General features: G+C 43.4%; 1 protein-coding gene across 4 annotated transcripts; it reads left to right on the top strand.

The window, feature by feature from the left end:
• Nucleotides 1-935: 935 nt before the first annotated feature.
• Nucleotides 936-14,057, top strand: bdnf (brain-derived neurotrophic factor). 4 transcript variants are annotated; one of them, XM_085907554.1, is made up of 2 exons: nucleotides 936-1,092; nucleotides 12,633-14,057. In XM_085907554.1, exons 1-2 carry the CDS (start codon nucleotides 952-954, stop codon nucleotides 13,464-13,466), a joined length of 975 nt encoding a protein of 324 aa, XP_085763680.1. In that variant the 5' UTR covers nucleotides 936-951; the 3' UTR covers nucleotides 13,467-14,057. The 4 variants fall into 4 exon arrangements, with proteins under 4 accessions (XP_085763680.1, XP_085763683.1, XP_085763682.1 ...); XM_085907557.1 differs by lacking the exon at nucleotides 936-1,092 and adding an exon at nucleotides 1,379-1,699 and having other exon boundaries at nucleotides 12,695-14,057; XM_085907556.1 differs by lacking the exon at nucleotides 936-1,092 and adding an exon at nucleotides 1,379-1,699.
• Nucleotides 14,058-14,141: the final 84 nt, after the last annotated feature.

Genomic DNA, 14,141 nt, shown 5'->3' with positions numbered 1-14,141 from the left:
CATACATCTTTATCATTAAATCATGCGCAGCCAACAAGGTGAATTGTTCCTCCCCAGCCAGTTGATGTGTTACCTCTCACCCTCTTTACGTCACTCCCCTTTTTTTTTTTTTTTTTTCTTCAAAAACCTGTTGCCCACTTGCTTACAGCATCTCCATTTAGCACACTGTAGTAAGAAATCAACTTTATATGAGCAATATACTTCATCAGCCATAGGAGCCTGCCTGTGTGCTACAGCACTTGTTGCTTGTCTCAAATGCGCAAGCTTACCGAGTAGCCCGAAGTAAAAGGGAACAAGAGGTTGCTTTATTGATCATAAATAATACAACTTTCTGATTACTTTTACAAATGTGTTGCATACCTGTTGTACAATGACAATGAAGGTATTCTAGTTAAGTCTATTGCTTCTTATAATTGAAGTGTCTGCTGTGACAGTATTACCTGTCCAGCGTGTAATCCAATAGTGATGTTGAAAAAGATAAGTTTCTTATCATGGTGATGATCCTCATCACATGATGATTTTATAAGACGCTTTCCTGGTTTCGTGTGGTTGTTGTCCTAGGCAGCTATGCTCGGAATGACATCCTGGTTTGATTCACAGCTTTCGTGTTTGTGACACAAGTGTGCAATGAGTTGTCACATTGCCGCTAGTGTCTCTTCCAGACGCCTACAGGTTCCAGTCAGTATACAGCCGTGCACCACCCATGCAGTGTGATTTCCTCCGACGAGGATGCCCCCCCACCCACCTACAAAAAAAAAAAAAAAAGAAAAAAAAAGTCATTTAAACCAAACGAATGACACAGACACTTTAAGAAAGTTTTGCTTGCTGGCATCGGCTCAGGCGAATCTCACCTATTACTCATGTTGTTTCGTACATTTGGGGCATGGCTTGCAAGCACATCGCCTCGTCACTGCATAACAATCAGATGGCTCGGTGTTGGCACCGCAACTGATGGAATTTTACTCAAAACAGATTTCGCCTTTGAACTTCCCCATAATCTTCATCCAAAAGTATTGTTTCGGGGTGATCAACTCTCAGAGTAGAACTCTTCTGCAGGGGTTGTGGGGGAATTTCGATTGTGTGAGAGGCAACGTAAGTATCATTTGGCTCTGAACAAGCAACAAGTTATGCGGGAATGCTGGTTTTTAATTCTGAACGCGCATTACAGGCCTATAAGCAAAGGACGTTTGTCCGACGAATTGGGTATGTACGTCTCCGTTCACTGATCGACTACGTTTGACAGCTGTCGGCCAACCAAAAAGCCCCCCCAGTAAGGAACTAGTCCCCGTCATAAAAGTTGCCTGCTTGCCGGAGCGTATTTCAATCGCGTAAGAGCCCCCCTATAATGGCGTTGTCCGGACGAGTGTTGTTACGTTGTGTCTGTGCAAGCTTCTCTCTGACAAGTCGCTCTTGTTGATTATTTGCGTTTCCCCGTAAAGCCACCCAAGGTTGTTGTTGTTGTGGTGGTGCTTGCTTTTGTTTGTTTGATTGATTTTTTTTTCTTCCTGAGACAGTTTAAGCACGGCGTTATTGCGAAGGGGTTATTAGATTCATAAGTCAGCGAAGTGGTGGGCGATCTACTGAGCACAGCAGAACTTCTCATATGATGACTTCAAACAAGACACATTACCTACCAGCATCTGTTGGAGTGAGTGGCTATTAAGACACTTCTATCCAGGACAGCGTAGGGGGGGAAATGGTAAGTAAGCGTTTGGAATAATACAACATTCTAAGGGTAAAATAGTCGCGTTTGGTGTTTAAGACTGCATTGCCGCTCGAGGCTTGGATGGCTTCTACTTGACAAAGTCGCTCCAGTATAGCGAGACTGCGTTGTGTGTTGAAGGCTCGTGTTGACAAAGCTTGTGTGGGGGAAAAAAAAAAAAAAAAAAGATTGTGTAGTGTTTTAGGGCTACGCCGAGGCAGGTAAGGAAACCATGGAATACATGACTGGTGCGTGCGCGTATATGCTGGGGCTTCCAGGTGGGTCGTGCCTGCTGCCAGCGAGAGGCTTTATTATACATGCATGTATGTTCTTTTAAAGCAACATGTGCCACTTAAGTGAGACACTTGGAGATCCGGTTCACCGGGTATAGTATCTTTTTAAGGCGGATTTAAACAAGGCGGCTGGACGTTTGGGGGTTTTTTTTTTTGGAGGGGGGGTTTGTTTTGTTTTTTGGGTTTCATTAGTAGGAGCCGCTATCTGGAAGGAAATGTCCACCCGACATGTGATCAAATATTAACGCGGTTGGTTTTGGCAGAGAGGGGAAATACACGTGACAAGAGCAGCAGCAGCAGCAGCAGCAGTTTTTTTTCTTTCTTTCTTTTTTTAAGTGGGCACTCAACAAAAGTATCCAGATATTTCTGTGGCCCCCTCATACTGTAGTAGTTCCCCGGCTGTGTGATGCTTTCAGCACATTGGACAGAGGCACCGGAGCCGTGCATGGACTAAACGCGCACACGGTGGACGCCAACTCTCTTCCCCCCTTTGCCAAACCTGGGATTGTTTTTCCAACTTTTGGTAAGATTATTTTCAGGGAGACGGTTGTCTTTTACACCAGATTTAAAGAGAGAGGGGGGGGATTCAAACGGGAGAGAGAGGAGTAGGGGGGAAAGAAAAGCGCATGTGCTTTTTTTGTAGAGCACTGTCAAAGTTGAAACATTAGGCTGTCTGCTGTTTTAGTTTTGCCTTTTTTGTTGTTTTTGTTTATTTTTTTCTGCACTGCACATTGTCAGTACCCTTAAGCCCCCCCACACTGCGTTTAAACTTTGGGACATGCAAGCGTTGGTCGCGGAGATCTAACCACGCACATAGTGGTTGTCAGCCCTTGTAAAGGTAAGAGCCCAATCCATTTTTCCATGTCACTCTTTTTTTTGCTGTCGTCTTTGCAGGCTTTTCTCTAACTTGGGCTTTTTTTAAGCACAGCATGCGGCTTGCATCCTCGCCTGCGTTGTCGGCGTTAGTCTCCAAAATAACTCCAGTTGATCAAATGCCTGCTCTTTTAGTCACGAAATTGAATGCATCAGGCAAGAATAAAGGCTCGCGTGTAAGTCTCGTGGAATGTCTCTATCGAGACGTGTCCATTTTAAATGATTTAAAATGGGCTTTTCTTTCTTTGAATCTTTGGAGTTTCCGAAGCTGTCTTGCTGCAACACAATGTGCGTAATGGTTGCGTTATGCCTAATCATGCTCCCCGTATGAGACCAAGACGCTGCAGTGATCCAGTCATCCTGCTCCATAACCGGTAGACTGATCCTTGGATGTGCGTACAATGATGTTGTCGTGATAGCATGCATGGGGAGAAAAAAAATCTAGCATCCTCCCTTTTTATTATTATTTTATTTATTCTACGTTGTTGTTGTTTTTTTATCCATATGCTTATGCTGCTACATTCATGTTTTGTCTTGATGTCTGTGGATTCTGTTATCGGTCCAAATATAGCCCTACGCTTTACCCCCTCCTTCCCCCGGACCCCCACCCTACCCCTCCCGTCATCGCCATCAAATCACTTGTGTTTTTACTACGCCCGCTCCACGGTTTCATTCATAAGGTGCTTTTCGCTTCACCTGCTCCCCCTACTATCCCCCTCGGTTTTTTTGGGGTTTTTTTTTTTTGGGGGGGGGGCGTACACCACAACCACGGGCTGCACAGAAATAACATTCTAAAAATATACCAATCGTGATCACGTCCTTTCGTAGAACTTTTCAATTTATTGCCCGCAGAATTAGTTTTTTGTGTGAAATTATTCTAATGGGCGTGGCTCAGTACGTCACTGACAGATGTGATGGAGCGATAACATGTCTCCGTGAGCACTTGTGCTGACGCGGTAGCGTGGATTAATTATTCCCCCCCCCCCCCCCCCCCTTTAAAAATAAAGAATTACTATGATTGGACACTTGATGGAGACAGATTTATAGGATCGTCACTTGAAAGTGCATACTTTTCTCTTAAAAAATCGCTCGAAAAGCTTTGGATATTTCCACCCCCCATCTTCATCTCAGTCCCACTCTCCATCTCTTGTCTCTTTTTTTCCCCCTCTCCTCCTCCTCCGGTCAAAGATTTAAGATCCAAGACGAAGCAATTGCAAAGCGAGGAGAGAAAAGCCCCAACGCCCACAGTCAGTTCTGTTTTAATCAGCAGTCACCTTTCACGCGGCACGTGATCCAATAAATAGTCCGAAAACGAATGTGTTCCTCACGTTTGTTTCATTGTGTTTGAATGGTGGAACTTGTGTGCAAGCGTCCACGCTCGTTTTTTATGCGTGTGCAACGTGCGCCGATCATATTCTGTTCGTTAATGCTCATTTTGCACGGGCAGAAAAACTCACATTATTTAGAACGTTCATAATACGTTGCTAATGAATGCCACGTCTCTGCAGTCACGTTTCGGGTGAATAAATAAGAAAACGTTTCTTGCAAAATCTTAAATTAAAAATAATTACACAAAGCTGTGAGGTTATTTTACTACCATTTTAAGGAATAAATCTGGATGGTTTAATCCTATTTTTCCCCATCGAGGGATTTTTCTTGAATTAATTATTGTTTGTTTGATTGTTTGTTTTGTGTATGTCTACGATGTAATTGTATCAAGAAAAATGACAAGCAAAATGCGTGCCTTTCTATGCATGTTGCAATATATACATGTTTTTCCCCGACTGATACGTGGGATTATGGTGTGGGCGTGGGCGTGCATGGGTGGAGGAGGAGGGATGAGCGAAGGCGGGTTAGGAGGGGTCTGTGGGGTGGCACGACACACTTTGTATGTATGAAGGTTTTTTTATAGCACTTTTCTGCAATGTACGTCAGCGGATCAGTCCATAAATGGGGTTGTGCGCGTGTGTGTGCGGGCGCGCGTCTGCGTGCGCACGCGGACGCACGCGTTATCTTTACTGAGAATCTCCTCTCTCGCTCTCCCTCTCTCTCTCTCGCTGCAGAGTTGTGGTGGGCGTCAAAATTCACATCAAATCATTCGCTTGGCTTTATTCATTTAATGAAAAGGCGTAATTTTACTTTTAATTCTTACAGCTAGCTGCCTTGTGTGTTTTTGTCTTGGCCTTTGTCTTATTTCAGTCAATTTCTGTGCTTCGAATGGATTCGTTAAAATCAAATATTATTATTATTATTTTTTTTTAATATTAATAATGACGACAGGCCCCCCTTTTCACTCCATACTGCGTCCTTTCCGGTCTGTTTCTCATTCATTAATTATAAAAAACTGTCGGCGCTCTCGTGCACATGATATAAATAAGAAATGGGCTATCGATTATATTTGGGCTATAGATGGCGGAAATCTCCACACAACAGCAGGCGGACGTCACGATATATTTAGAGCAAGGAATAATCATCTTAATCATGATGGCAATGAAGGCTCCATCGCCCCGCCACCGCTGCCGCTTATAGTCACCACCGTCATCACCTTCATCACCGTCACCTTCATCCAATTAACAGGCTTGTTTAAACAAGTTCCGTCAAGAGGCGAGGCTTCGGACGTTCTGTGTTTTTTTTTTTTCAACACGGATTCGGGTTTAATACATTGATATATAAAAAAATAAACAGCAAATAAGAAGCTGCCGTTCTAACGTGTGACTGTGGAACTAGGCGGATTCACGATGCAGTGTGCGTTTGCTCGATCACAGTCAGGTCTTCGCAGCACCGAATTCTCGCAACTTCATACTATAATAAATATATTGTCATCACAGGAGTGATTGTATTGCCTCCTCATCCTAGTGTCTCATTCTTTTGAAGAAACCGAATTTATCTGTTTAAAAGGCGTCCCAAGTGATCCGCAACCCGCCCTCACTGTTTGACGTCATCTAAGCTTAAACAGTGTTTTCTCAGATCGACTCGAGGAGGCATGTACTCCTACTTTGATCCAAGTGCCCCTCATCTCCTTCTTTTATCCCCAGTGAAAATGACAATTTCTCAAATGTCATTTCCACCTTGTCCATGGTTACGCAGTTCCTGTCTTGCACAAGCAGGTAGGCTGCTGACTGAATGCAGTGCCAGTTTGTCTGCATTTGGCATCACAACATGTAAGAAACGTTATACATGCGTTTCTTTTCTTTGCTGCACAAACAGGGAAAGACGTTAAGCAAGAGAGAAGTGTAAATGCAAATCACATGTTTGTAACATGGCTCGATTAAAACCTGAGCCATGCCCACCCCCCCCTTCAACAAAAGACAAAAGATGTTCATCCATACGCCTCAGACAGTTTGAAGTCATTGTCCCTGAGAAATCTTAAACCTGTAGAAACAGAACACCACGGTGCGGATGAAATAGTGGCTTAGTTTTCAGAAGGACTCCAGGTTGCTTTAACACAAGCCTCAAAGTTATCTCTGGAGCGCTTTGTTGCCTCCATTTATTACACATTATTTTGAATTCATTCAGAAAACTACTCCCTAAAGCCTCTGACGCCGCATGCAAGCCAAAAGACCACTTGCTACACTGTCTTCGGTTTTGCTGCATTTGCACAAATGAGAGAGAGAGAGAGAGAGAGAGAGAGAGAGAGAGAGAGAGAGAGAGAGAGAGAGAGAGAGAGAGAGAGAGAGAGAGAGAGAGAGAGAGAGAGAGAGAGAGAGAGAGAGAGAGAGAGAGAGAGAGAGAGAGAGAGAGAGACTGTTGCTTTTTCTGCTAATGAGACTACAAGTGATTTATTTATGAATTACTTGTTTGGAACATTGAGCATTATTTTGTCCTCGCTGGAGTCAAAACCCTCGATGATTGCTGCTCTTTGTCATCCAGAGTTCGCCCTCACCTGTGGGCCTTTGAGGAGCGCTATATCTATCTTAGCATGTTCCTGTGTGTGTTGGAGGTAGGGCTGACTCATTAGGCAGGTGTGAGCATCCACTCCCATATCGCTGCATGCCAAATAGGAGCTCCCCAGCACATACGCCAATGCAGGGAAGAATTATGCTGGTCATTGAGCAAACAAATCCCTCAATCTTTGCTCTGGACCAGTCACAAAGGATAATGAGGCGCTGTTTCCCTATTATAGTGAACCATCAGTTTGACCATGTTCAACATGCACTCAAAGGCTTGACCTGCTCAGTGCAAGCTACCTTTGTTAATATGCTGTAATGCAAACATGTTTGTTTATTGATCCATCCGTTTGTTACGAGGATGGCGTTATTATTTTCAAAAGCAAGGCTTGTTCTTTCACCAAGTTCATCTTTTTGTTAGCCTCCAATGTCTTTTGACGTTCAACAATTCTAATTCAATATCTTATTGAAATAGAATGTCCACGCAAATATGACTAAGGGTGGTGTTGCTCATGAATAAATTCAGGCTATTGTTGCACGTCTCCGCGTTGGGTCACGATTTGCACGCTGACGCACAGCCCTCAAGAAACATACCACCATGTTTGGTGGGCAAACGCGGAAGCAAAGAGGCTTTGCGTGCGTGTGATATATATATATATATATATATATATATATATATATATATATATATATATATATATATATATATATATATATATATATATATATATATATATATATATATATATATATATATATATATATATATATATATATATATATATATATATATAATACATATATATATAAATAAATGTGTGGGTGTGGTGTGTACGGAATGCGCTCGAAAAAAAAAAAAAAAAAAGAAGATGCGCAGTGAAGGCACACTAATAGTTCCGCCTCCGGGCTGTTTAAACAGGAGTCGGAGGCGAGCAAGTGGGCCAGCCAGCCAGCCAGCCAGCCGCTGGTCACATGTTGCAGCGTCATCGTGTAGTAAAGTTGCTCGACTTCCACACAGACTCCCCATTGCAAGCTCCACGGCTCTCTTGTCTTGTCTTCATCCCGCCACTGGTTTGCTCCTCCTCCTCAACCTCCTCCTCCTCCTTCCTCCTCCTCCTCTTCCTCAGCTGCTGCTGCTGCGGCGGCATGCAGGCGACAACTTGGCTTTCACACAACATCTTCACCGGAGCCGTCCAGCCATGGGAGTGCATGACCTCATCCATGCAATTTCCACCATCAATAATTTAATGTATTTGCTCCAAACTTGAAGAGATATCCTGAAGCTTGTCAGGAGGACACAGAGAGGAAAGTATCGCTAAAGTCTAAATTACTCAGGGAGTTGCCCAGGACAGCCCAGATGACACTGTCCTGTTGAATGGTCTGTTTTACGACTGGGCAGCACAAGGTACGTTTCTCTCCCAACTTCTTTGGATGCTGCTGTTATTGCGCTGTATGTTAAGACAAACAAAAGTTGGTGCTCGGTTTGTGTGCTGTGTGTCTGAAATAACCCCATCAAGTGTCGTTATCCCATGGACAGGCAGCGCCGCGGCCCCAGGGGGGAGTATGTGTAATCTTATCCCGCCGTTCATTAATAAAAAACGGACTTATTATGTTGATTGGGTTTCCGAAGCAGAAGAAGGACTCACTTGTGTAATACTATAACGCAAAAGTAAGACGCCTGTTTCACCACTGGACAATGATAAATAAGCATTGGGCTAGTTTTTCTTCATGAGTGGCAGCATTTAGTAAAAACAAGTGCATTGGATCATCCTGTAAGTTTTTAGAAAAATCATCTATGTAAAAAAAAGATCCGAGGCAAAATAAAACTTTGGATTCATCACTCATTAAGACTTTATGAGAAACCCGAGACCAGCCACTTTGGTCCACTTCTTGGTGTTGTGTTTGCACCGGGTGTCTTCAAATTACTGATCTATCTATCTATCTATCTATCTATCTATCTATCTATCTATCTATCTATCTATCTATCTATCTATCTATCTATCTATCTATCTATCTATCTATCTATCTATCTATCTATCTATCTATCTATCTATCTATCTATCTATCTATCTATCTATCTATCTATCTATCTATCTATCTATCTATCTATCTATCTATCTATCTATCTATCTATCTATCTATCTATCTATCTATCTATCTATCTATCTATCTCAGACGGAAGAGGACGGTAAAGCTTGCCAATATTCTACGGTCTCGGGCGCCATCTAGTGTACAAAGTGTATAATTGTAATGCCCCAATTCCAAAATGTGTGCAGCAATCTCCTTGTGATCGGGTGATTTCTGGGTTCAAATGAACACTTTGAATCTAATTTTAAGCGGATTTGCCATCGACTAGCATATGACTGCATTTTTTTTCGATGGAGGCGAATTCTCCTCATCAATGCTGCATGATGTGTGGGCGCTTTGGACAGCACAGCTCAGACAGCAGCAGTTGGAATTCTTGTTGGCTTCAAAATGACTGTTGATAAGGCTTGGCTCTGAGACCAGGTGTGATCCCCTGTTGCTGCTCCTGCAGTATACAGTCTTGCTAAATATGCTTGGATTAAAAACAGATCTCCAGGCAGCAATGTTCCACATGTGTAAGCTGTTACCAATGACAGCCTGATTTTTTTTTTACTGCATATATTATAGAACACAAGGGTTTTCCTGAATCTAATTTCATATGTGCGTGTTTGTTTTCCCACTGTTATTATAGCTGAACATTTGGCATTGAGTTCTGTGCACGTTGGACGTGACCAAACATGCTGCTTGGTAAACACTTCCACTTCGCAAGGTTGTTGAGGAATTGAACAAAGTGTACAAAACACAAGCAAGACATGACAGATAACAAATGTTGCTATACAGTCCGATCTGATGTTTATCTCTCATATTGAAGTTTTCCTATGGGGGGGGGGGGTAGATGATAACATAAAGTCTAGCATAGGTATATGGTTAATAATCACAAGGAATGCTAGCCCTTTCATGTCCTTTAGAAACTTTTCATCATCTGTCATATGAGGTATTTAGCACTGTAATCCCCACCTGGCGCAAAGAATAAACACGAGACTAAGTTACATATGACAGCCTGCAGGCCGTGTCCTCAAAGCAGGCGAACAGGTGGTCATTTAGTGCGTGTGGACGTCCAAAAGGCCACACGCTCACCTGCTCGCATTGTTCCGTGCGCTTCGTGGCTTGAGGTGTGTCACCGCGTATTAAAAGCATGTTTGAGCAGTGCTTATTGAGGCCTTTGTGTATGTGCCCCCCCACCACCACCACCACCACCCCTCTGCTTCATGTCATCTATCTGGCGGAAGGGATGGGTGGATGGATGGATGAATGAATAAATGCAAGGAAGGAAATGCTGCCTCTCAATGGTCAAGACTTAATTATTGGACACAAATCAATACCCTAGCATCAAGCCAAAACCAAAGTCCAGATACTGCAATAAATCCTCTGGAACATCTGGATCCCCCCCCCCAGCTTGAGTTTTCATGCCCGTTGTGTTAAACACACAAACACATGCTGTTATGCACTGTGAAAATCCTGCAGTGCGTGGAACATCTTCCATGGCCGCTTGTATAATTCTCAGCCGGTCCCACAGCAATTAAATGATTCATTGGCTTTATTGCGTTTTAACAGGATGTTGATTGAGAACATGAGCCATATTGATCGCCCTGATGGAAACAGGAAATCACAGAGATATAAATACAATCATTTGTTGTTCCCGGTGTGAGCGTACCTGGGGGAATTGCATGCAATTGCGCGCTGTTGAGTGGCATTACCCCCAGCAACCTCCTCCTCTCCATTCTCTCCCCTGTGGAGACCTGGAAGAGACGTCATCTGTGGTTGTTATGCTGCGAAATGACGCCGCCACCCTCTCCACCCCCTGCTGCTGCAATATTACCCCTGTGGTCGGTTACGGAAGATGCAGCACTTTGTCTGCGCCATTTCCAGCATGAAGTTTGACGCCTAACAGTAATCAGCCCTCTCCCTTCATTTCCTTGATGTGGAAGTGGAACCATTTGTGTGCAGTGCTGATAATAATATCAGCCTAAATGCATCCTACACATAAAGCTCGTGACTGGCATCCGTCCCGTAAAGCAACATGATTTTTCAGTGCTGGGAAGGCCCGCCGCGTACATCTCCTGATTGGAATCCAAACAACAATGAGGGGTTTAATCGGTGAGGTGCTTTAGCTTGTAATTACATTTCACCAGCATGGATTTGCGTTTTACGCCATTCTTTTGTCCTTATTGTGGTTTAATTGGCGAGAGGGAAAAATACCCCCAATCTTCTTACAAGGCGGCCCCTCCCTATGCATCCTCCTTGGAGCACACACACTTTGTGGAGGCGCGCGCGCACGTCCCTGAGCTTGGGGAATGAGTGGCTCATTAGGAAGAAGGATGTGATATTCTGAATAGACTGGGAGACTCCCAGCACATCTATTTTTAGAGCAGATATCTTTATGGCAGTCACCGCTGTTGTTTAATTGCAGCCCCAGACACCAATTAAGAAGGAAACAAATGCGTTGAAGGGCGGGGCTTGCTCCTTCTTTACGGTAAAGGTCCTTATGTCCATTCAGAGGGGAGGGTGTGTGTGTGTGTGTCTTTGTTCTCTACATATTCCTGTAAAAGGTTGGGACGTGCATGGTACACTCACAGCCATGATCACTTTTCTTTTTCTTCTAAATAAGTCCATCATTGAAGACAAGTCATTTCTGTAAGGATGACTTTCTACTTAGATCATTTGCATGCGCACAGTGTTGGAGTGACACCTAGCAGGGTTTAATCATCATGTCAGTGTAAAGATTGCCACTTTCCCTGGTAGCGAAGATGACACATTTTTTGAGTCATTCGTGTCCTGCTGGGTTCAGCCTGGAGAGTTATGGAGTCATCCACCTGTTCGCTGCAAAGTTCTCGCTACTTACGATTGGAATTTTCTTGCCAGAGACACGGCTAAACAAATTATTCCCATGTTTTTCGTGTTTCCGCATTGGATGTCCCTTTATCAAACACGCAAAACAAACAAAACAGTACTCTCTTACGTCAACACATGACAACTGTCTGCATTGTTGGTGCCTAACAGCCATCAAATGTAGGTTCAGATGCAAAACATGTAATTGTGTCCATCAAGCGTAAACAGGGTCAACTGCTGACAAGAGTTTAATTGTATTTGTCCAGCCTCATCCTGTTGAGTGGCAGTCTCTGCACTCAGCAGCGTGTTTTATAATGATACCAAAACTAGTAAATGATGCCACGCTCAAATGAAAAAGGTCGGGCTTTCTGTATCTCAGCAACACAAATTATAGGATGCAGAGTGACACGTTGGAGGATTTTTTTTTTCTTTTCTTTTGATGTAATAAGGAAGACTGGTTCAAACACGAATAATAATAATCATAATTCCTCCAGCAAAAGTGCCTTGTTTTTGTTTGTCGGGCTACTTTGTGGTCGCTGAAACAAGACAAAAGAAAGTTGTAACTTTGTTGTAACATCTCCGAAACGTGTGCAGTCACGGAACAAGCCAATGAACAAAGAAACAGGTGTTAAACATGCTACTTTTTGCTAAAACAAGAGCTGCTTCCATCTGCGATTGCCTCGGGGAGGTAGTTGTATATGGTACAGTCCAAATACGACACACAAAGGGTTTATTTTCTCGACAGTCACTCAAGCCTCACATATGAATCGTATGATCCTGGTTTACGCATGTTAGGAAACCACTGGCAAGATTGAGTGTGATTGCAAACATTTGATGAAGCTAGTCTCTGGGGAGACTTTGAATATTCAATTCAATTCATTATAACTCACAATGACGAGCCAACTGTCCACTAACTAGCCGGGTGTCCCCTTCCTTCCCTTTTGTCTTTCTTTGTCCCTCCAGTTCCACCAGGTTAGAAGAGTGATGACCATCCTGTTCCTTACTATGGTTATTTCATACTTCAGTTGCATGAGAGCTGTGCCCCTGAGAGACGCCCCAGGCATGCAGGGCCATCGGACGGAAGGCTACCTGGGCGCCGCCGCGACGGTCGCAAGAGGCCGGGGGACTCCACAGAGTGGTGGCGGGCCGGGCCAGCGTGGGATGCCCTCGCTCGCAGACACCTTTGAGCAGGTGATAGAGGAGCTGCTGGAGGTGGAGGGGGAGGCAGAGGCGGCACAAATGGGACAGGGGGCAGATAGGAGCCAGGGAGGCGGGGGTCCGGCTCCAGACGCGGCCACCGAAAGCAAGGATGTCGACATGTACGACTCGCGGGTGATGATCAGCAACCAAGTGCCTTTGGAGCCGCCGTTGCTCTTTCTTCTGGAGGAATACAAAAACTATCTGGATGCTGCTAATATGTCCATGAGGGTGCGGCGACACTCTGACCCCTCGCGACGTGGAGAGCTCAGCGTTTGTGACAGTATTAGCCAGTGGGTGACAGCGGTGGATAAAAAGACGGCGATAGACATGTCGGGGCAGACGGTTACCGTCATGGAAAAGGTTCCCGTCCCCAACGGCCAACTGAAGCAATACTTTTACGAGACCAAATGCAACCCCATGGGGTACACGAAAGACGGCTGCAGAGGAATAGACAAGCGGCATTATAACTCCCAATGCAGGACAACCCAGTCCTACGTGCGAGCCCTCACCATGGATAGCAAAAAGAAGATCGGCTGGCGGTTTATAAGGATAGACACTTCCTGTGTATGCACATTGACCATTAAAAGAGGGAGATAATGTATAAAATGTATAGATTTTATTGAAGAGTTTAAAAAAGAGAATACAGAGAAAATATCTATTTGTATATATACATAACAGGGTAAATTATTCCGTCAAATGAAAATTTTATGGACTGCATGTAAAAAAAAGATGAAGTTTATACAGTAAAAGTGATATAACAGTCTATTTATTGAACATATTCATGACCTTGTAAACGATTAAAAAAAATCTGATCAGTCATTTGCTCCCACTTTAAATTACTATATCACATTTCTCAAGACATTGTGGATTTGTTTATGTTGCCAAGATTTACAAAATGAGGTGGAAAAAAAACAGGCACGGAATGAGAGAGGACAGCTCCATCTTCAAAAGCTTGCATGCTGCTTCAATTGTGAATTGAGAAATTCTCCACTTACAAAAAAATAATAAGAGGCTGACCAAAAAAAGAAAAAAAAAATCAACTTTCCGTTTACATACTCGGCGGAAATTAACTTTCCTCTCCAGTAATTTATCTGTTTACTGTTCTAAACTTCTCAAGGTATAATGTTGGGATTACATACTATGTCAAGGTGCTGTTGTCAAAGCTTTGCTGTTTATTTTTTTATTCCCACCAGAGTAAGATATATATATTAAAAAAAGAATATATATATATATATATATATATATATATATATATATATATATATATATATA

This window comes from Syngnathus leptorhynchus, chromosome 3 (assembly GCF_054491065.1).
Source record: "Syngnathus leptorhynchus isolate UIUO chromosome 3, UIUO_Slep, whole genome shotgun sequence".
Classification (NCBI taxonomy): Eukaryota; Metazoa; Chordata; class Actinopteri; order Syngnathiformes; family Syngnathidae; genus Syngnathus; species Syngnathus leptorhynchus.
Note: the sequence above shows the minus strand (reverse complement) of the source record. Positions and strands in the feature narration are given on the sequence as shown.

Bases quoted from the DNA above. Each gene is read 5' to 3' on its own strand.
- bdnf (XM_085907554.1), top strand. From the start codon at position 952: ATGGAATTTTACTCAAAACAGATTTCGCCTTTGAACTTCCCCATAATC. The intron at 1,093-12,632 runs GTAAGTATCATT...TTGTCCCTCCAG, and splicing joins TCGATTGTGTGAGAGGCAAC to TTCCACCAGGTTAGAAGAGT.